The sequence below is a fragment of the Chanodichthys erythropterus genome, chromosome 13 (genome assembly GCF_024489055.1).
Source record: "Chanodichthys erythropterus isolate Z2021 chromosome 13, ASM2448905v1, whole genome shotgun sequence".
Taxonomy (NCBI): Eukaryota; Metazoa; Chordata; class Actinopteri; order Cypriniformes; family Xenocyprididae; genus Chanodichthys; species Chanodichthys erythropterus.
The window spans coordinates 32,764,607-32,787,191 of record NC_090233.1 but is presented as its reverse complement, the minus strand read 5'-3'; the positions used below and the strand labels follow the sequence as shown (position 1 = coordinate 32,787,191).

Genomic DNA, 22,585 nt, shown 5'->3' with positions numbered 1-22,585 from the left:
CATCACCTGATTGCTCCCAGAGGAAAGGGAGTTTTAAGCACAATAAAGGAATGCGCTGAGAATGACAAGGCAGGTGTAAAACGTTGTCAGATAAGATATATCCTCCTAGAGAAAATTATAGTAGATTACAGAAATAACTTTTATTGGCCATGGCCATAAACAAATGTATGTGTGTTTTCCACTACCATTGCATCTAATAAGGTTTTTTTTTTTAATGGGGAAGTTTGTATAACACAGTGGAATAAATTGCTGGTTGTTGAAAATGCTTAATGCAATCATATGGAAATTAAGTTAATTTGTTAATAAGTTAAGTTAATTTAATTAAGTTAATTTGTTATTTTCAGAGAAAATAGTTATGCATTTCCTCTAGATCCAATCATGCCAATCGTGGTTCCTATACGTTCAGTCAAATATAATCAGAGACAAGCCACTTAGAAGGAGAACAATAAAGGAACAGTAAAAGACAAGCCATTTTTGGAAAATGTAATGGGAGATATTGCAACGGTCAATGTGGTATCTCCAAGGAGGCCAATGAGTGAAATGACTTATTGGATTTTGACATAATGATAAACTACTACTCTTCTCAATTTAGTGTCGGTTTGCAACATCTGCTGCAAATGTCCAGCCCTAGTCAGTATTCATTACCATCACCATTTGCTTTATTATTGTAACATGAATAGATTTCATGCAAATTAAGAGAGTGGTTACTGACCATGTGGTAAATTTGGAAGCGTTTTATTTCTTTGGAAAAGCCATCCAAGTGCCATTCAGTGTCAGAATGATGAAATAATCATTAACTGACGTAATGTCTGAATGATGACCAGTGCCAGACCTATTGGGAGCAAACCAACATTAACATGGCTGGCACTCAGAATACATCATTTCTACTTGAGTTAAACAGTTCAATACTCTTCCCATCAAGACTCTAATTAACTAGAACAACTAATATAGAAAGGGCACACAGGCTTAGTCAGCATGACTCATGTTTGATGGTGTGTATGACCAAGTACATAATACGATTTACAGAGTTACTGGCAGCATCTCTTCCAACCTTTATTGCTTTGTCTTTTTGAGGCTGGGAATCATCTCATCTCATTATTTACACCCAGAAAACAACTTGTACTAAAGTCTTCAACTGTTCCAAGACATTCTAGAAATGGCTGAGAGCTGCTGGGCTGGGCCTGAGACTTTTCTCTCATCCGCCAGTCAAGCTAACATTGGACTAAAATAACTATGCAGCGGCATCTTATTTTATAAGTCCATTTCACACAAAGCTAAGCTTAAAGGGGCTATATGTACGAATTTTATTGTTATGACTCGGGACGTTTTGCCAGGAAAATCTAAATGATGTGACATTTATGCGCGTTCCTGAAAGCCTCTCTTCAGTTTAATGACACATGAAAAGTTTGTACAAAAGTACAGGATAATACCAAAAGGGCCATTCTGTACTGTAATGTCAATGTGTCATGGAAAGAAATGGGATTAAAGGCACAGTATGTAGAATTTTCACCGCTCGAGGTCGCCTATTCAAAACAAAGGCGTAGCTTGATGAGCCCGAGTTTGAGCGCGGAATCTTGGGAGAGTTTTTAATGATCATCTGTCGACATGATGCCGGTGAATTGCAGAGCTGGTGTAAAGATATCCAAATCACTATGACCACATGTTTTCTCAACTGCTGTTTTCTCACCACTGTCAGTTTTGTTGCATGTTTACTTGTTATTGAGAGGAAAGAGCACAGCACATATTTACATATTACACATATCTAAACATCGCTCTCAGCAGTGGTATATAACTGCAAAGATATTTCCAACTTCTTTTTACTTCTAAGTGAAGATCGAACAAGAACTTCACCGTGAGTATATTGGGGCCTTTAATCACATTGAGTCTCTTGTACATTATGTGACTAATTCACCGTCCGAGGTTAGCTCGCGCCACTATGGAGTGTGTGCACGATTGCGAGCATGAGCAATAAGTTACTGGCTGCAGTTCAATCAACGGCCACTGGTGTGGCTAATAACAAGGGTTTCTGAATTTCACATATAGTCCTTTAAGATCGAAAAGTTTGGGTCAGCTTACACTAAACAGTATTCCTACAATTAATCTGAAATAAAATAAAGGGTAAACTCAGTGCTGTCGCAACATCAAACTCAGAAGACACTGATTAGGAGTGGTAATAAGGATAGTGCCTGCAGAGTTTTTTTGTTTTTTTTTCTGCTGGTTTATCTAGACTGCCAAAGGAGTGGATGTAAATGGAAATAAAAAGGAAGCGCAGACATATGCTGTATCCAAAATAAAAACCAGCTGCTTTGCTGCACCACTGCCAGACAGCATTTATGTATAAAAGTACCTCTTAAAAGAACAATTAATGAAAATTACCTACTTACCATCAATGATGTTCAGTTTATCTATTATCATGTTTTTTTTTTTTTTTTTGGTGGGTTAGCCATGGCAACTATTCAAGACCATACAAATTCTTATATAAATTCTTAAATATTTATTTTTTGTTCCACAAAATAAAATAATATGGGTTGGGAACATCATAGTGTGTAAATAATATATTTAAAAAATAATTCGCTCCCAAAAAGCTTATGCCAGAACTCATTAAAAATATGCTGCAATGGTGTCAGGTGCAGATTGAAAATGGATATGACCAGAAGAAAAGATCAATGTGAGACAATGAGAGGGCTCAAAATTATTCATCATTAACATTGCCATTATACAGGTAGTTTCATCTTTTTCCTTCTCTCTCTCTCTCTCTCTCTCTCTCTCTCTCTCTCTCTCTCTCACACACACACTCGTTGAGGGCTTTGCCAATTGAAATTTAGACAGTTCAGATGCATGCTAAACCCTGTGGACTGGGCGATGGGAATGTCAAGATTTGCATTTAAATTGCCACCATTGTATGTACGAGTGTATTGATAACACGTGAAAGCACTTTGAATACACATGATGGTCTTCCACTAGATGCGATGCTCTGAAGTTATTACAGAGGCTTCTATGCCTCAATAATGAGCCAAATGTTCTTCATGTTCCAAAAATGTGTGTTTGTTTGTTGCCAGTAAAAACCACATAGTTATGTGCCCATTACTACATCCATTTTGTTCTGCCATCATGTCCTTTCTCTGAATTATTTATTTTTAGATTTTTTGGATAATGTCTATGCCTCTGAATAGAAAGGAAGGAAAATATTAGCATATTTGTAAGAGTCTCATATTATTCCAAGAGTCTCACAGTACTGAGATATCACTCATTTGAATAATCATTCACTCATTATAATGAGAAATTACTTGTGGATGAATAAAGATGTGTGAATTCGGCTGTTTGTACAACAAAAACAGGCTCAAATCTTTCACTTTATTTAACAAAATCTGTACCTGATAAAATGCTTTATAAATACATTTTAAATCACAATAAAAAAAGTTGCTTTTTCTGTTATACTGTAAGGCACAGTACTTCAAATGCCCTTCAATGCCCCAAAACACTATAGTGTATTAAGCAATTATTGTATTGGCTTCATGTTGAATTGAAATACACTAATAAAATGATTGAATATACTGGGGGTTAAATTTAACTTTAAAAAAGTTGAACAGTTCCATTAATGACTTTTAGTACTTTTAAGGAATAAACTTTAAAAAAGGAAATGCAATTTCATATACTGTAAACAACTTGCAAAAGTTGGCCCCATATTTTTAATGACAGCATATATGTAAACCAGTAAGCTTTAAATATATATTAAAACAATACCAAACAATGGTGTAACATCTTTAATTCATATATTTGTATAAAATACTACTGACAAAATGCTAATGTGCATCTTTGAACTATGCCTATAAACAAGTCAATGACTGCACTGATTACAATCTAAAGTCAGTCAGTTAAGCAGTTAAACAGTTAAGTTGTATGAGTTTGATTCATTACCAAAAAAAAAACAAAAAAACAACAACAACTCAGAGTCATTTGTATGGGAATCAAATTACACTGATTTCATCATGAGTTTGATTCACTAAAAAGAACTGACTCAGAAAAATTTGTTCGGGATTTGGACTACGTTGTTTGCACTATAAATGTGTTTGATTCACTAGAAAGAACCACTCATTTGAATAATTTGTTTGGGAATTTAACTTGCGCTGTATGTGTTTGAATTTCTAGAAAGATCCGACTCTTCAGAATCATTTGTTCAGGAATCCGACTGGCTGTGCTGCATGTCTTTGATTTACTAAAAAGAATTGTCTTGCAAGATTAACTTTTTTTGGAATCAGAATAATACACAAGGACAAAATTTGAGTATTTTAGTATGGTATTCTGCCCGCATCAGAGGAAGAATACATGTGCACATCTTTTAAAAGCAAAACTGATTCTAAATTTTAACTTTATCCAACTCTACGTTGTTCTGTTTAGTACTTTTTACCAATTCAAATTTTCAGTCTATGCGATCAAACTTCTAGATAAAGGATGGGATGTGTTTCCCTTTCTGCCAAAATAAACTGATGTCGTTTCAGCTTGAGCACATAGAGGAAGTGGTTCCTGGTGGTCTTCAGGGAGATTTATGCAAGATGACCTATGGCTGCTCTGCTGTGGCACTGGTGGCAGGTGCAGGGAGGATCAACCATGGAGAGATGAACCATTAGAGATATGGCTGGAGACGAGACGCCCCCTTTGTCTGGCAGTGTTCACCAGAGACTATTAATCACCCTGACAACAACAGCTCCACCAAGATAGAGAAAGAGAGATAAAGAAGAGACCTCGAGTCGGTTTAACAAATTAAATGCACAGTAATGGTCTAATCCATGCAAACACAGCATTGGCAACCATTTCTTTGCTAAATGTTGCAATTTTGGTTGTTTTATAATTGCACGTTTTCAAACTGCAAGCAATAAGCTCTAATTAACGTATTCATTTTACACATTCATTAGCGAGATTTTTGTCAGCATCTGTTATTATGGGAATGCTAATGATGGATGCAAAATGCAAGACTTTCGTAGTAAGAGGGGTGACATCACTGCTAATTACACTATAATTCTAGATGTACACAAATACATTATGGACGGAAAAACAGGAAGTGGCCAAAAAAAAGTTGAGTATGCTGTTTGTAACAGTGATTGTCTACTGTGTGTGTGGTGTGTGTGTGAGTGTGGGTGTGTCTGTGTACCCTAATTAAAAAGAAACTGTGTTCCGACAACACATGCTCCATGTCAAAACTGCTCAACATAAGGAGGGCCGTGCTGATATTGACTGGAAGAGTAGGGAAAAAATTTTAAGATATGAACATTTCTCCTTTTTTATCTCTCAGAAGACAGAAAAAATGTAAAAAAAAAAAACAATCGTATAATCACTGCTAGCAAAACAAGTTTCAACACTTGAAGTTCCATCCATCCATCCATCTTATAATTATAAACATAATATTTGAGACTTTTTCATGTACACAATAAAATAATGTAATTTATCTCATCATATATGGGTTGTATATAATGTCATTATATATCTTGCCATTAAAATCTCTCCTTAGCAATAACTTTCCATTATGTGAAAAAAGAACCTGAATCTATGTGCTTCTCAAGGGCCGGAGCACTTGAACCCCTTCAATAGGCAATCACATCAAAGCTGCTCACATAAAAAGCCAGTGCTAACCCACCGCAACACAAGCAAACAAACCAAATCAACTGCATGATTCTTACCTCATGCGGGGGCCATTGCGCAGTGGCTCTCGAATGGTACGTCCGGGCAGCGTGCGGCGGTTAGCTGTAGAATAATCAGGTTCAAGGTCGTACGGCTCTTCGTCGTCTGGACCGAGACTGCGACGGTCGTCTTCCAGGCCATAGGGTTCGGGTTGGAAGCGCTCAGGCTGAGAACGATTGAGATCCACGGTGCTACTTCCCATTGGGACTTGAGGCTGGGCCACATGGCCATAGTCGTCCTTGCGGATGGGGAGAGTGTAGCTGTTCTCCGGCCGGTATCCAGTGGGCATGTACGGCCGATAGGGCCTGTAGTTGACTCCGCGCGAGAGACTTCCGTAGTTGTCGGGCATGTCTCCATATCCATCGTGAAGGGCGTAATGGCGAAACTGACTGTCTGGAGTGTCATTGTAGGAGTCGCTGTAATTGTTGTAAGAGCGTGTGAGGGTGGAAGTGGCCTGGGGTGTGATGAAGCGCTCGCCGTTCTTCATGTAGCGCCGATCAATGGAGTCGGTGTAGCTCCCCAGTGGAGATGAGCCCTCTGGAAGAGGAAGGCCGTCGGGACCCAATGGCACTTGTCGAACCGTCCGTGTTGTCACTGTCTTGACCATCTTAGTGACCTAAGATGATGTAAAAATGCAACAGAATCAGAAGTTCAAGTCATAATAATTGAAGTGAAGGTTTGTGCTTTTTATGCAGATTTAGAGTGAGCCATTTCCTGTCTTATATGCCTTATGCAGGGCATATATGTAATATGAGGGCCATTCAAAATGCAGCCATTATTTCAGATTGCTCAAATCATAGCAGCCAAAACAACCACAGGCATTTATGAGTGAAATACAGCACACTGACTTAGTGGTCTAACATCAGCAGGGAAGTAGGTGTCACACTGTGAGCTGGCTGAGTAGCAGTAAAATGACTGAAGATCTTTTCCAGTCCCTTAAAATGCTTTGTGTTCATCAGTAATGAAACAGCTGGAACTGAAAATATAAGGACACATTTCAACAAACTTCTCAGTAGCTGCTACAAAGTTTCTCATCATAAAGAAAACTTTGCTATCAGCAAACTCTATTTACTACTTAAACTAGGAGACTAAGGCTATGTTTTTGCTAAAGAAAACATTTCAAAAGCTACATTACTGTTACAGATATTGTCAGCACGATAACATGAAATGCTCTCAAAATAAATTAAAACAAAATCAATTTAGATACACTACTGGTTAAAAGCTTGAGATCAGTAATTATATATATATTATATATATATATATTATATATATTATATATATTTTATATATATTATATATATATATATATATATATATATATATATATATATATATTATATATATTTTATATATATTATATATATTATATATATATATATATATATATATATATATATATATATATATATATATATATATATATATACACACACACACACACGTAAGTATATCAATCAACATAAGAACTGCCACAAGACTACACGGGACCTAAATGATGTTCTAGTTCTCTGTGTCTATCACTGGGCATTGACATCTTTATGACTCAACTTAAATAAATCACTATTCCCCTCTGAGTGTTAATACTGTCCCTTATTCTACAAAATGTCTGCCTGTCAAGAGGATGGAGTGCTGCTGCTCCTGAAGGTTCAATGCTGATACAGAAACCAATTTGCTGCTCAGTGAATTCTGCAGAGCAATTAATTGGCTATTTTGTCCATGGCTGTAAATTCATCTTGGAAATTAATGAGCTTGATAAAAATTAATCGTCACTGAAGATGAACCATGACTGCTTGAATTTGTGTGTGAGCCCTTACAAGCCACATGGCCAGTTGTCAGTGTGTAATATCTCAAGGGATATGTCTAATGTCTATAGAGGTCTGTAACCACAAAAAGATCAGTCACAAATATTCACCTTTACATACTTCAGTATGGGTTTTGGGGTACACAGCTATTTTGGGGAACTGCTGTTAATTTTGACAAACAGATAGATAATAATTTATGCCAGTTTAATTGAGGGAGGTCATCTGAACCTGTGGTATAAAGTATTTGAGTAAATGTAATTAGTTACGGTACTTAAGTATCTTGTTTGGCTATGTTGTACTTTGACAGAGTATCAATGATATTAGCAACTTTTACTCTTACTTGACTATTTTTTTATAAGTACTCTTTAGTCCAATACATTTGTAATGAGTAATGCAATTACACATCAATTTTGCATGCACCTAACTTTTTCTGCAGCAGTTTCTCTTACAAAAGAAGCAATATTACCATCTACAGGGCTTTGAAGGTACTATATCTTGTGTGTTATGTCCTTACCCAAACTTGTCAACAAGGCTACTTTACACAAATATGAATGCATCAGCAGGTAGCAGACCTTTTTTGAAGGATATTGGTTTTTACCCTTTTTGAGCATTTGAGCCTAACTAAGACTCCAGTACAAGATGTTTAAGAGGCTGATGTGTCGATTGCAATGTTGAGGTGTTCGGTTTTATTTAATCTTTAAAAACTAAACATGTGATTGACCTCCTCACAAACCAACATTATCTTGTTTTTCAGTATGAGTAAAATACTGTTAAAATCAGATAAGACTTTTAGAGTGATATTGAAATTGGTGATTTGTAACTTGTTTACACCTCTGGTCTGAACTGCTGTGCTGTTTGCAAGTAGGCATTTACACTCGATTGCAGTATCCAACAGTATTCATGAGGTAAATTACACATGCAGCTGTAAGACTGACTGTCTGCACTCCTTTTGGTTGTTGCGAGTATTGCTACTTTGTTGCATCGCCAATTGTCCCTGTTGCTCATGCCATCCCAAATTGGCAACTCAAATGAATAACTTTAAGTTGCGCTGTCTCTACAAATCGCTGTCAGTGTGAACACCCCTTTACACCCACACGTGAAGTTAACATGTAGTATGTTAAAACAGACACCAACGTATGGTTGTGGGATGCAGAAATCTGAAAAAAAATGTTTCAAGCATTAAAAAAGTGTTTTCTTAATCTGTTCAAGATGACACACCATCCAGGTTGTGCATCATTAGTCTCCAGACCACAGGAGTTTTTAAGAAAAAAAGTGCACAATCTCTTTTAAAGTCAACAGAATATCAAAATTTGCTTGAAAAAAAAAAAAAAAAAAGTTCTAAATGAATTGCTTCCACACATTGTACCAAATATATATATATATATATATATATATATATATATATATATATATATATATATATATATATATATATATATATATATATATATATATATATATATATATATATATAAATAAAAAAATAAAATTACTTGTTCTTCTCCTGAAAAACACCTTTTTACTGGACAAGCATTAAAAAAAAACTAAATGTTATTCTAAATACATATAAAATATATATAGATAAGCAAATAAATAAAATATTTAAATAGTAGTATAATATTAATTTACCTATATATAAATTAATTTCAAGCAGCATTTCATGTTGACTTTAAAGAGGTTATTGAAATAGAGTGTGAAACATGCGCAAGTTTAAAAACCTAAAAAAGGTAGAAGGACACTGAGGCTTATATTTAGAGTAAGTTTAACCACCAAGGCTACTGTTGCCTCTAATGAAAGGTGTCTATCTACAGCGATGGCTGTGTTTATAATGTTTGCCTGTTAAAAGGTGCATGCAGGCGTCATGGCCAGATTTTATAGTTCTATAAGGGTTTTATGATCTCCCTGGTATTTAGTTTTACAGACCGTTGCCACACCAGCTGTGAGTTACAGACACAGTTAGTGAGATGTAAGTGGGGAGGAAGAGACATGTCAACCAGAAGCACTCTTTACTGGTTTTGTTTCAGATGGTGTTGGTGTAGATGGAGGAACGGGAGTAGATGGTTTGGACTGGGTCAGGATCACTGGCTGGAAGGTTCGTCGTGTGATGGTTTTAACCACTTTGGTCACCTACAGTGAAAGTATGTCAGTTCAGGAGACATTAGTCAGAAAAATATAGTTATAATGGAAATGTCAAGCCTTGTAAGAGTGAAAGGAAAACAGTTAGATGAAAGCCTGTTTAAAAAAGTAGGACTTTTCCCATGAAGCCTCGTTAATAGTCCAGAACAGTCCAAAACACAAACTGGGCCAGAGAATTAATTTCGATATGAATTATCTGGCTAAACAAGAATGCCTTTGAGACAAAATAGTTTTGTTGTCTCATTTTGTCCTTCACAAAAGGGTAATTTCAGCATTTAATAGAATGTTCCTCTAGCTGGATGATTTCCAAGAGGAGAAAACACAGAAGGAGAGAAAGACGCATTCGAGAGAAACACATTATTTTATCAGAGGCTTCTACATGTAAACTGTTTTTTTTTGTTTTTTTGTTTTTTTTAATTTAATTAAGCAATGCTCAATAATATTACATTAATTTATAATATTTATTTAATATTCAATAATCTTTAATTAATATTTTTTTTTTTTTTTTTTTTTTATAATTTATGTTTTGGCTAAACATTTTAATTATATACAATTTTAAGTCTTTATGACCTTTGAGCATTACATTACAGTAAGTTTGTAATGTTTCCAGTCTCTAATCTACTCATTTAAATCATTATATGTTGTTCACCATATTTATACAGTTAAAGAAACCCCAACAATGTGTATAAAATAATTTTGCTATTCTAAAGTAACCCTGCAAAGTTAATATTTACAACAATAGATGTCTGCTGAAAAAAAGCAGCAAAATGATGCCTTTAGAAGCAGTATACAGCATGTCTACAGGTACATCTGTATTCAATGTTTGAACACCCTGTCTACTTAAGTGCTTTCATCTAGTTTGGTTTTTGTTCTCCTTGCACAGGATTATTATGGGGTACATTTATATGCTGCCTACGATATCTCACAATTCTATGCATGCAATTTATTGGTGGAAAGGATAAAAATTGCATCTGATAAAGCACATTAATTAATTAATTCATCAATTTTCATTTTAAAATATTTTTCAAATAAATAGGCTACTGATTACCGATTTCTTGTCATCATGATCGGCTGATACTGGTACCAATCCCAATCATTTAAGCTTTATATAAGCAATATGTCACTGTTAACATAGCTTGTTTACTTGTTCACAATCATGTCAACTGCATCTAAGCCAAATTGTGCGTTGTTATCTCAAAGCAATCACAAGTTATGGCATTTGGAACCATGGTTTTTATCAATAGTCCAAAAACCTCTCCAAACAAGGGATTTACTGAACATAACAACTACTTAAATGTGTAAATTAAACCACAATAAAGCATAAAAATATTTATAATTTCATAGAATAAGTAACAAGTAATAAGATCCTGGTTGAATAGTGATGATCGTCCAGCCCTGTTTCAGCTGTGCGCTCCTATTATGTGCCACACGGTAAATCAAGACCATGGTACAAAAGCCTTATCCGTCTATCATTTATATGTGCGTCAATGGCAACTTTTTATGGTTTTACGTCATCAAATCAGTTTTTGAGATCGACCAAATTTAGTGACAACCGATTGAGTCATAGAATGTGATTATCAGCAGATACCAATACAATTTCTACTAAGAAATAAGCAAATCAGTTGAATTTGATCAAGTGCATTACATAAGATGTTATGGTGCCAATGAGGAAGTACATTTACACTGACTATGAACATCCAGGGTGTAACAGAACGCTTAGATTTTATCCTAGACCCAGAGCTCTTTATTTATCTTACACCCATAGCTCTTCGGCTGAGGGTGATGTATTTACGTGACTATAAGCTTGTCTCCACAACCTCCATATCAGCTGAAACACACTAACATGTGACAGAAGGACCCACACTCTGTGAAGTTATTCCTTTGTAGGTTTCATAAGTTTAGCTTTGTGTGAGTGGTCTAATGGTGAGAAATGGTGCAGCAGTAAGATCATTCTTTCCCTTCACTTCCTCCCACTATGTATAAACTGTCAGTTGTGTTACACCATAGAAAAGAGATGTTTCTATGTGCACATTGTTAATGCTTGTGCATGCATGTAGAGTAGCTGTTTGTTTTTGATATGTAAAATGGATTGTACACTTTATATAACCCTTTTCTCATAAGTTTACATGCCCTTGCAGAATGAGTAATATGTTTAGCATTTTTAAAAGTAAGAGAGAGCATAAGTTTTGTTGTTTAATTTGTACTGCCCTGAAGAAATGACATAGCAGATATTCAAGTTGTGATGTAGTGGCAGATATTTTCTTCCATATTGTGATGTACATACAGTATGAGTGAAATGGATAATGGAAAAAGAAAACAAATGTAGGGTGAGAACTCGGTTCCATTTGTTATTGATTGTATTAAGGCAGATCTGAATGCGAGCTTGCCATTGATTCTAAGAATGGAATGGGGTTTAAGTGGGCTAAATGATTAAAGATTGGTTATGACATTTTGATTAAAAAATGAGAGAGAACAAAAATTAAATGAATCAGTCGCAACAAAATCAATGCAATGCATTAAGAAAATAGTGTGAATGTCTTATCATCTATGTGTCCCTCAATTGCTCCATGTGGCAAACTGCATCTCAACATCGAGTCACTAGCTACAGTACATTTATATGCTGTATGTTTTTCCTAAATTCAAATTCACAAATGCACTCTGAATGCTGTGTTTTTATGTACCTTATCAAATCAAAGAACATATTTGTTTAGATCACATTTATTCCAAACTAAAGTTCTATGCAGACAAAGAGCGACATTTACCATAGCATTACCATAGAAATGAGAAGCAGCAACAATAGGGATTACATATAGTTTACATTTTGACATACTACACCTAACAACATAGCATAAAAAAGTTTTCTTCTCAAGTTACTAACTATGCTCATTTAGTAACCAGTTTCATCAGGGCAGTATTTCATTGAAAAAATAATAATAATAAGAAGAAGAATTAAATTTGCAGGAACCCTAAAAATGTTAAAGAATGATAACATTTAGCAGAATCTGCAAGGGGTATGTAAACAAGCAGGACTGTAGCAGTAAAGAGTGTTAAGAGGTGACTGCTCTGCCAATTGAAGCTTTATGCAGTGATTTCACACCAGCGCTGAGATGCTGTGCATTGTTGAGCTTCAATGAGCACAAATAATGGTGACTGACAAGAGGCGTGTGTGAGAAAGCATATGTGAGGGAGAGATTTTAACTCACCTTCATATTAGTCACATTGTCCTTTTACAAACAACAAAACAAAAGTAAAGTGGAATCAAGATTGTGTGGCTTACAAAAGTACAACATAAATGGATGGGTCTAAACAGAGCTATTGCTATTAATGTGTACTAAGTTTCTCTTTAGCATATTAGGAGCAACATTTTCATATCTAGCCTAGCCAAATGTATTTTTGTAAACTCTCTCAGGTTCAAAACATCTGAGCTGTGTTACTGGTAAAGAATCGCTAGTCTGTTAATCCCTTTGTCACTGTAAACCACATCAACACCTCCCACCAATCTGGACAAAAGGTTTATAATTATAAATCTATAATTCTACATTTTATACAGTGCATGAATATATTCAGTAATTTCTGATCATTTAATATGACTATTTCTTAAGTCTTTAGTTAAATATAAAACAGCTCAACTCTTAGAGGGAGATTTGTCTTCTTTATAGTACCTAAAGAACATCACCTCAAGTTTGCCTAAATAAAATATAAACGTAAGTTCGATTACATTTCGCACGATTTATCACACAATACGAAAAATAACATTGAACTTAAATGCGATTATTGCTTAAACGCTATTCTTAGTGCGATTATGAAATCGTAAAGGCTGCGATTATTATTATTTTTTTTTTCAATGTGAAGCTTGTCAATGAAGTATGGCTCCAAATGCTAATCCATCTTTAAGCACTGCGAGTTTGAGTCGCTTATAATGTACATTTGAAAAAGCAACATGTGTCAAACATCTTTCCAGAAATGAGAAGCATTTAACAACAGCATCTTGTCCAACAAAAGACAACATTTAATAACCTGTTTTTACTCCAAACTCACTTCATAACGACAGTTGAGCATCCTTCTGTGAGATGATGTGGATTCTTACACAGAATAAGGCAGTCGTGTGTTTATTAGTTATGTTTAATCAATCAAAGCATTTCAACCTTCTGTTTATTCAGATACAGCGATATGACGCATGTTATCTATTTCTGCGGCAGGGTATATTTAGAGTTTCTGCGGAAGAGCGCCCTCTGGCTTTCAGATGGAGAAGCATTTACTACTGATCAAAGCCGTACAGCTCTGACAAGCTGCGCATTAAATAATTGCAGCCTTTGCTAAATCGTGTGCGGTTTAATCGCAATAAATCGAGCAGCCCTAGTAAATATATGTAAATGAAAGATGCATAGCTAATAATAACATACTATGTAAACAAAGATATTTCTAAACTGTATGTTTCAAAATGTGGCAGTTGTAAGCACCAGTACCTTAGTCTCTGTGCGGCGTGTAGTTCCATCCTCTGAGGTGACCACAGAAACACGAGAGGTGGGTGTGCCGGGATCTTCCTCTATAGTTACAGTCTCCTCTACAACCTCCTGGGGCTCCTGCATCATGGCCAGTGATGTCTGGTTACTGGGGCTCTGCTCCTGTGGGACAAGCAGAGGGCAGAGGTTCAAGGTCAAAGGTCACTGCTGTGGGATTCGCAGGCCATTCAAGAAAACCTTTTTACAGCTTTTAATAATAGATGAGGGAATATTTTAATTTTGGTAATCCTTTCTATTTATAAGAAAGCAAATATGACTCACTAACTTTAACCTTAATCCAAACATTTGAGTGACAAATGCAACAAAGTTATATGTAATTAAAATTAAATAAGTATCAATACTGACTGGTTGTCCTTATGAGAACACACACACATATATATATATATATATATATATATATATATATATATATATATATATATATATATATATATATATAAATAAGTGGTATATATAAATAAGTGTTGACTCTTCAGGATAGAATAATAAAAGGAAAAAAATGCTTGAGAGAGAAGAAAAAGATCCCCCTGAGACCTTATATTATTAGACAAGATGGTAAACAAACAACAAACAAATAATCAAAATTCCTGAAGCTATAGTGCTTGTAAATGAAAATATGAAGCAAAGGTGGCTGAGGCAACTGTAAAAACACTACAAATGACACAGAAAGAAACAACAGCAAACATTGAGGGCACAATCAGTCTGGGCAGAACTGTGTGCGTGCGTGCGTGCGTGTGTGCGTGCGTGTGTGTGTGCGTGTGTGTGTGTGCGTGTGTGTGTGTGTGTGCTTTTGTTTATATTACATTGTGGGGACCAAATGTCCCCATGATGTAATATAAACCTGAGTTCACCTACATCGTGGGGACCAGCCAGCGGTCCCCACAATGTAAATGGGTTTATAAATCATATAGAATGAGTTTTTGTGAAAAAGTAAAAGTTTGCACAGTTTCCTGTGAGGGTTAGGTTTAGGGGTAGGGGCAGGGTAGGGGGATAGAATGTACAGTTTGTTCAGTGTAAAATGCATTGAAGTCTATGGAAAGTCCCCACAATTCACAAAAACAAACATGTGTGTGTGTGTGTGTGTGTGTGTGTGTGTGTGTGTGTGTGTGTGTGTGTGTGTGTGTGTGTGTGTGTGTGTGTGTGTGTGTGTGCGCGTTGGCAGCAGCAAAGGAAGGCTGATGAGGGATGATGCCAGAGGTAGCCATTTGTTTTCCATCCATCTTTGAAGGCATTAACGAGCAGGCAGTTTTTCATTGATTAGCATAGCGGAAAGCTTCAAAGTCTGTGGCAGGCCAAATTGATCCGTAGCCCGTCTTGCTAATCATTGACTTCTAGCCTTTCATGTGTCACTATCATTTCTCTGTGTTGGCAGTTCGAGCGGCTGCCTGTCCAACCTCAGAACTGCATTCTTCTAAGAGAAACTGAAGTCAAAAGAAACTTTTTCTTCCATCTGGAGGGATTTAGTTTTAATTGTTTAATTGGCCTAAGAGAGGAGTGTCAGTACGTGAATTGATTGAAACTGATGATTGATGAGGATAAAAACATCTTATCTGAAGTGCCTCACTCCTAATAGCTCAGTGCCACATGGATTATGCAGGCGTACCACACAGAAACAAAGCTTTGATTAACTTTCTGACAGCCAAGCTTGAGCAGAATTCAATATGAGAAAGTAATGAGACACTTTTAAAGAGCCTATTAGCACCCCTGTGAAAGCACAGATAAATATGCCTCTTTTCAACATGAATTTTTAAATTGTAATCATGGCATAACATGAGAAATGGAAACTAAATGTTTCTAAATGGCATTATGTTAATAAGAACTGATAATGGGTCTTGGGTATAAATATATATTATATATATATTATATTTTATATATATATATATATATATATATATATATATATATATACCCAAGAAATTGATACTGAAGGCCACCATTAAAAAGCTGTGAAGACTAAAACTAATTCTAAAGTTGTTGAAGTTAAACATGTAAAAAGTAAAGAAAACAGTAAAAAAAAAATATCTAGGATGTCTCTGGGGACAATATTGGTTGAATTATCATGAAACAGAGGCTACATCAAACCACCCAGACGCTATCTAGAAAAGGTCGTCCCATAAAACTCTCTGCTCGAAGGAGGAGGATACTCTTGGGAGCAGCTTCAGAGAGGCCAACGATCACTTTGTAGAAGCTACAGTATTCAAAGCTCAGAAGAACAGTGTTTAAAGCAAATAGTAGTGAAAATATGTTGAGGGGAGGTAAATTACTTCTCTATTGCATCCAAATTAAAAAGCACCAGATATTGTACATCATTGTTATTGTCCACTGAACATATGCAGAGAACTGAGAATGTATCAAGAACATATATAAATATATCCACTTTTTCCATAGTGTATGCTTAATAATAATAGTGCAAAATACTGAAATACTTAGCATTTTTAAAAAGATATATTCTCTCAAATTAAGTCTTGGCATCTTATGCAGTTTTGCTTTAACTGACCTTGTTTTAAGGGTGTTATTTTTTGCTAAAAAACAAGATCCAAATGCATGAATGTTTTTTGTTTTGTTTTGTTTTGTTTTGTTTTGCATTTTCTTCAAATCCTTAAAACCACTGATAAACATTTTTTGTTCTACTACAAAAGTTCCTCACATTTGTACTGCCATCAACCCAAACGGGATCCCTTAGAGAAGTATACAAAAGCATAATGAGATGTGTGTGAGAGCCGGAGCCAGATCTAGTTTATTTACAGTATAAAAATAAACATCTGACCATGACATCAGTACCTTTCAGGATACACACAGGATGCAAAACAGTTTCATGTTCACCAGCCATCCATGAAGTTTGTTTTCCCAGTGAAAATCACCTTTAAATGATGGGGCATAACCCATAAATAACTCTACAGCACTCATGAGCTCATTTTTTGTATGCAAAAAAAAAGTCTCCTCAGTCAGCCGGACAGAGATATAGCCCAAAGGCGGGCTGAGGATTTTGCCACCATCCTGAGCATCATTCAGTGGTGTCTTTATCAAAGATGATCCGCATCACATGGGGGAAATCTGCTGCCAGAGATAGCAGCTTTGCCTTTATGACAACTATTACACAGGTGAACTCCTGAACCCAGCATCACTTTTGTGTGTTTATGCGAGTGTGATTGCATAGCATGTCTCGCAGAATTGAGAGCGGAGTTTCTGGGCAACCCTACGGGCTTCAGAAAATGAGTCCCTTTTTAAGGCGTTCTAATTTTAGAAAGAAAGGAATACCCAAAATCCCTTTCTTCTGGAAAAAGACAGTAGACTGAAAATAATTATAGACATCCGGGGCATGTCTAATACATTAACCAAAGGATTTTTTACACACACAAGTTACACATGTAGTAAACACTTTAACGCACAAGTCCCTGAGCAATGAGAACAGATTCAAAGCTGTGGAAGAGTCAGGTGCTCCTTAGCAACAAAGACTTTGTTAAAGGTGCTCTTAGCGATGTCACGCATTTTTAGGCCAAAACATTATTTGTCACATACAGCAAACATCTCCTCACTATCCACTAGCTGCCTGTCCCCTGAACACACTGTAAAAAAACACGGTCTCTGTAGTCGCCACAAGCTCCGAAAACGGAAACAAAAACAAACTGGCGCAGCCTGGACCACGAATCATAATAAACATGCTCCAGCCAATAACCGACAAGAATGATTTTAAATGCGCGTTCATGACCTTTTCAGGAAGCACGGATGGGAGGAGGAGGAGGAGGTGGAGAGAGGGTCTAGCTAGCCTCTGTTTTGTTTGATAACACTTCAAACGTCAACAGGAAGTTACTCCGCTCAGGATCGCTTAGAGCACCTTTAAGGAAACAAGTTAGAAAAAAAAACAAGACCACAGTTCACCAAGAGTTTCTATACATGAGAAAGGCTTTTGCATGAGTGTTATATCATGTTTCAAAACCTCTTGTGTTGAATCTGCACATAATTAAAGGTTTGGTAATTGCACAGCATGGTTTCTTACACAAAAGAAATACCAGGTGGGTTTTAATTTCATCCTTTTTCCCTGCAAGGAGTGACGATGAGGTGTGTGAGATAAACATCAGTCTTCCACAATGGCAAATTGAGACAGAGCTGGAGAAGATAAGGTGAGCTGTAGCAAATAGAGCAGATAGGCAAATGAGAAAAACGATTGGCAATTAAAAATCTTCTGAGTAGCGGAATCACTTTACTATCAGGCCTGTCCCTGATCCACACTGGATAAAAAGACCACCCGTCTGTAAAGCTGAGAGAGCAACATTTGTGCTCTCCACAGTTCACACCTCAAACACAACAACTATCTAAAACCTTTCTAATTTTGTTATAAGGGTGTAATTATTATTTTTTTCACCTTTGATGCATAATCTTGATATATAAAGAGTGGGGATCATAATGTCATACTGCTCTTACTATTGCTCCCATGCTTAACTATGCTTAAGTACACTATGCAAATGTTCTAGAAGCACACTGTCAGACAAAATGTGTAAAAACTGTAACTTTAGCTTGTACTCTTTGTAATTGTACCCTAAAAAGGTACCTTACCAACTCCTAATATAGTACCTTAATGTGCCGATATGCACCCTTTAAGTAGATAAGTCACAAAGATGTACCTTTCAGGGTTCTAACTCAATGACAAGCTGAAAGTACAATTTTTTTTTCCCTGACAGTGTGAAACGTGCATACTGTACACAGTATGCACACTATACACCACAGCAATAGTAAGAGCATTAAGAAATACCAAAATAACTTCTTTTTTATGACTAATTATTGGATCAGACATCATTTTTACACAAAATTGTATTAAAAATACAACATTTTTGTATTAAGTTTTTTTTTATCTTCCAGATAATGAAACATGTAACCTGATTAGGTCATGTGTCCAAGAGCAGAATGCAACTAGTGTTGTCAAAAGTATTGAATTGGTGCCGAAGTCAGTACTTTTTACTGAAATTTTAAAAATATGATGATACCAGCAATTCCCCTTAGAATTGAGCAGATTCTTAAACACCTCTGATTGGCCTCTGTGTTCATGCACTCAACAGATATGTCTGTGATTGGTTACAATGATGGAAGCTTCAAAAACTTGATGTAAATAGACATCTTCGACGCTCTTCACAGAGCGCTTACACAGATACACAAAGGAGCGTTTGAAAGCAGGTGTCTATCAGTGGATCCATCTATCATCAGATATATTAGGAACTGGCTGATAGACGATCTGTGTATCTGTGTAAGCAATCACATATCTGTTGAGCGTGTGAAATATCAGAGCAAAAGTTGTTTTTTGTATTCCAGCCTTTAGATTAATTTGTCTCCACTTAATCGTTTCTATTTCATTACTGTTTAACCAACTATTTAAAAAAAAGAAGGCGGCGGCTGTATACACCGTATACTGTGCAGCATCCAGTGAGTAGAGAGCTAGCATTCCATTCAACCACTAATCTGAATGAAAAAATGTCTCCGATTTTCTTTCGATTCATTTCTGTCCGATTAATAGCTTCATAACCATTTGCAGAGTGAACAAAACATCATCAACTAGCTTAATATCACTCTGGAGAAGGTCTGCGAGATACAGAGAAGATTAGTTTTCGCACCTCCACTATGTTCATTACAGTTGCCATGTATCACCTGGGCCGCAGCCTCGCTGTCAGTAATGCATCGTGCTCTGGCTAACAGGATTTCAGTCAGACCTCACTGCAGCAATCATTGGTAAGATCTTACACAATTAATCCATTTGCCAAGAGTGTTTGTATAACCTTGGGTCATAAGAGTTTCCCATCAACTTGCTTCTTTTCCCGCATCCATCTTCATGACCGAGAGTCACACCCGCCATGCCGGGATGTGACAGCGAGCGAGAATTAGCTTTCATTTCACTGCGCTGTACTTGTGGAAAATTGAGCAAATAAATCAGACAATTTAAAAAACAAATAACTGAGAAGAGGGCACACAGATCTCCTTCGTATGACTGCCTGGGGAGGTTGAGTGGAAGTAAAATGGATGGAGGGTAATTGGATGGAGGGGACACGATGAGTGATGAGAAAGAAGCCGAAGACTCAAGTCTGACTCTCAAGCCAAAGGCCCACACCAACGGACAGATACGTCCCAATGGAGCAGAATGATGCGGGAAGAGGGGGAGGGAGGGGTCGGGCTGAACATTCCACAGAGAGCTGTGGATAACGGATAGTCAAATGCATTTTGAGACGACGGCTGGCAGATAAGCTTAACTAAAAAAGGGATGGAAGGACGAGGGATGAAAGAGAAAAGGCGAGGAATAGAGGCTAGCGGGCTGTAATGGCTCTGCTAATCTCTTTGTCCTCCTGAGTGATCCAGTGCCAAATCTCCATCCTCTCATGGTCTATGAACACGGGAGCCTCATTTTAGGCATTCCTCACTCATTGGCCGCATCCGTTTCTCTAACAACAGCTTTGTGAAGCCATTCTCTTTCTCCACTCGCACCCTTGGTCACCCCTTTTGTTCTTTTGTTCCAGATTCCCAGGTTTAAACAAAAAGAAAAAATGAAAATGGCAAATGAGGACAAACCTCAAAGGAACACCACTCTCTCTGAAAAGAAAAAGTATTTACTCAGTAAAGCACAACTTTTCGTCTGGCACAAGTTTTCAAGCTTTGTTTGCATAATTAATAAAAATACATGATCTACGTGATTCCATTAACCCCCCACCAGTCCTGCTAGATGAAAAATATTTTTGCGACGGTAATTTTGAACATCTGGAAAGAATCAGTCACGTATCCAAGTTACACCCTTCTGAAAGATTTCTGGCACGGTGTGGCTTTACAGCGGGGCTTGAAAAAGAACACAGTTGCCCGCACTCTCACACTTTCACTCATATAATTCAGCTTGCGGTCAGCGCTCCCTTTCTGGAATGCAACCATGACACAACACAGCCAGAGCATATATCACTCCTGTTTTCCTATAAAACTTGGTAAACAGTAAGAAGGCAGGCAAAACAAATAAAAAATAAACCTAAACCCTTCCAACTGTACAATAAAAAACAGGAGTTTGGCATTAGTGAAACCTGTTGAAAAAAATACAGCACTGTGTTAAGCAAGATGATCAAAATCATAACTTATGATCACTAGTTAGCCGGCTTATCAAATAATGGTATACTACGTTAGGTGTATCAGTTGTAAATAAGATCAAATAAAATGTTTATTCATTTACAATTCATTAATTTTACAATAAATAAACAATCAAATAAGTTAATAAGTATAATTTATCACTTCAAGTTAACAATCAGTCAATGTATGCTAGGATAGCAGGATAATAATTTGTTTTGGTATGCTGATCTAATGTAATTTGTTAGCCTGTAGGGTCAACAGTCAAATACAAACAAATTATGTAAAAATATCAGTCTTGGCAGATGTCTTAAGTCAGTAGTTCTCAAACGTTTTGGTCACACCTCCTTTTAAACCTTTACAATAATCTGGTATTTTCACTTTGATGTCGTTGAATCATTGAAGAGAGAATTTGTTTTGTTGCTGTTTGTTTATAAGATTTTGGTCATATTGCCCACCCGAAGTAATCATGTTATTAAAGCTAGATAGTCCATCATTAGGCTAGCCCAGCTAGCTATCTACAGTAATAGCCTAACAATTTTTTTAAATATTATTATTATTATTATTATTATTATTACATTTCTAATTTGTAAAGACTGGGCAAGGCTGGGCACCACATTCAAAATCCCCCTTTTCCAAGTCTGAAAAAAAATAATAATAATAAATAAATAAATAAATAAATAAATAAATAAATAAATAAATAAATAAATAAATAAATAAATGAATAAATAAATAAATAAATCCATAGGTTGTTTTAAAAGTTAAAAATGTATCAGTATTTGGTAGAGAGAGACCAAAATAAATGAGATAATACATAATGTGGTAAATGTGTTCTACTAATTATAAATTTTTTGCCCATTTCTGGAAATTACAACCACAAAATCAGTTATTTTTGATGAAGTGAAATCCTGGTGGGACTGTAAAATAAAATAAAATAATTTACAAACAAACAAAACAAATGAATTCATTTGTACGATTTAGGTTAATAGATTATTCATTTCAAATTTCAACCCTATACGCTGTAAAAAATCATTTTCATGATTTGTTATCACAACATTTTTTCTTTTGTCAAATCAACTTCAATAATTAATGTGGTTCAGATAACAATATTTTGAGTTTCTGTTGATTAAACCAATTGTCTTCATTGCATTAACTTTAGTTTCAATGAACTCAAAATTTTAAGGCAACCAAGTAACTTACTTTATTAAGTTAAACCAACAATTGGGATAAAATCTTGCATGACTCCGGGTTACGGGAGGTGCAATGACCTTGCGGGAGTTGTTTGTTTTACTAGAGGATGCGAAAAAGAGGGAGTAAAGCACAGTAGCGCTGGGTGAAATGGGTGAAGCAAGTTCAGGCTATTGC

At 36.1% G+C, this 22,585-nt stretch overlaps 1 protein-coding gene across 15 annotated transcripts in view; it reads right to left on the bottom strand.

The window, feature by feature from the left end:
* Positions 1-22,585, bottom strand: part of arvcfb (ARVCF delta catenin family member b) — a 264,134-nt gene that overhangs the window by 67,315 nt on the left and 174,234 nt on the right. For 11 of the 15 annotated variants that reach the window (XM_067405666.1, XM_067405670.1, XM_067405667.1 and 8 more), the window contains 4 exons: positions 14,081-14,239; positions 12,818-12,838; positions 9,489-9,605; positions 5,676-6,292 (listed from right to left, as the gene is read on the bottom strand). In XM_067405666.1, the coding sequence (XP_067261767.1) occupies positions 5,676-6,292; positions 9,489-9,605; positions 12,818-12,838; positions 14,081-14,206 (881 nt within the window). In that variant the 5' untranslated portion in view covers positions 14,207-14,239. Of the gene's footprint in view, positions 1-5,675; positions 6,293-6,524; positions 6,653-9,488; positions 9,606-12,817; positions 12,839-14,080; positions 14,240-22,585 lie in introns of those variants that run through there. The other 4 variants (XM_067405675.1, XM_067405677.1, XM_067405674.1 and 1 more) reach the window with 3 other exon arrangements.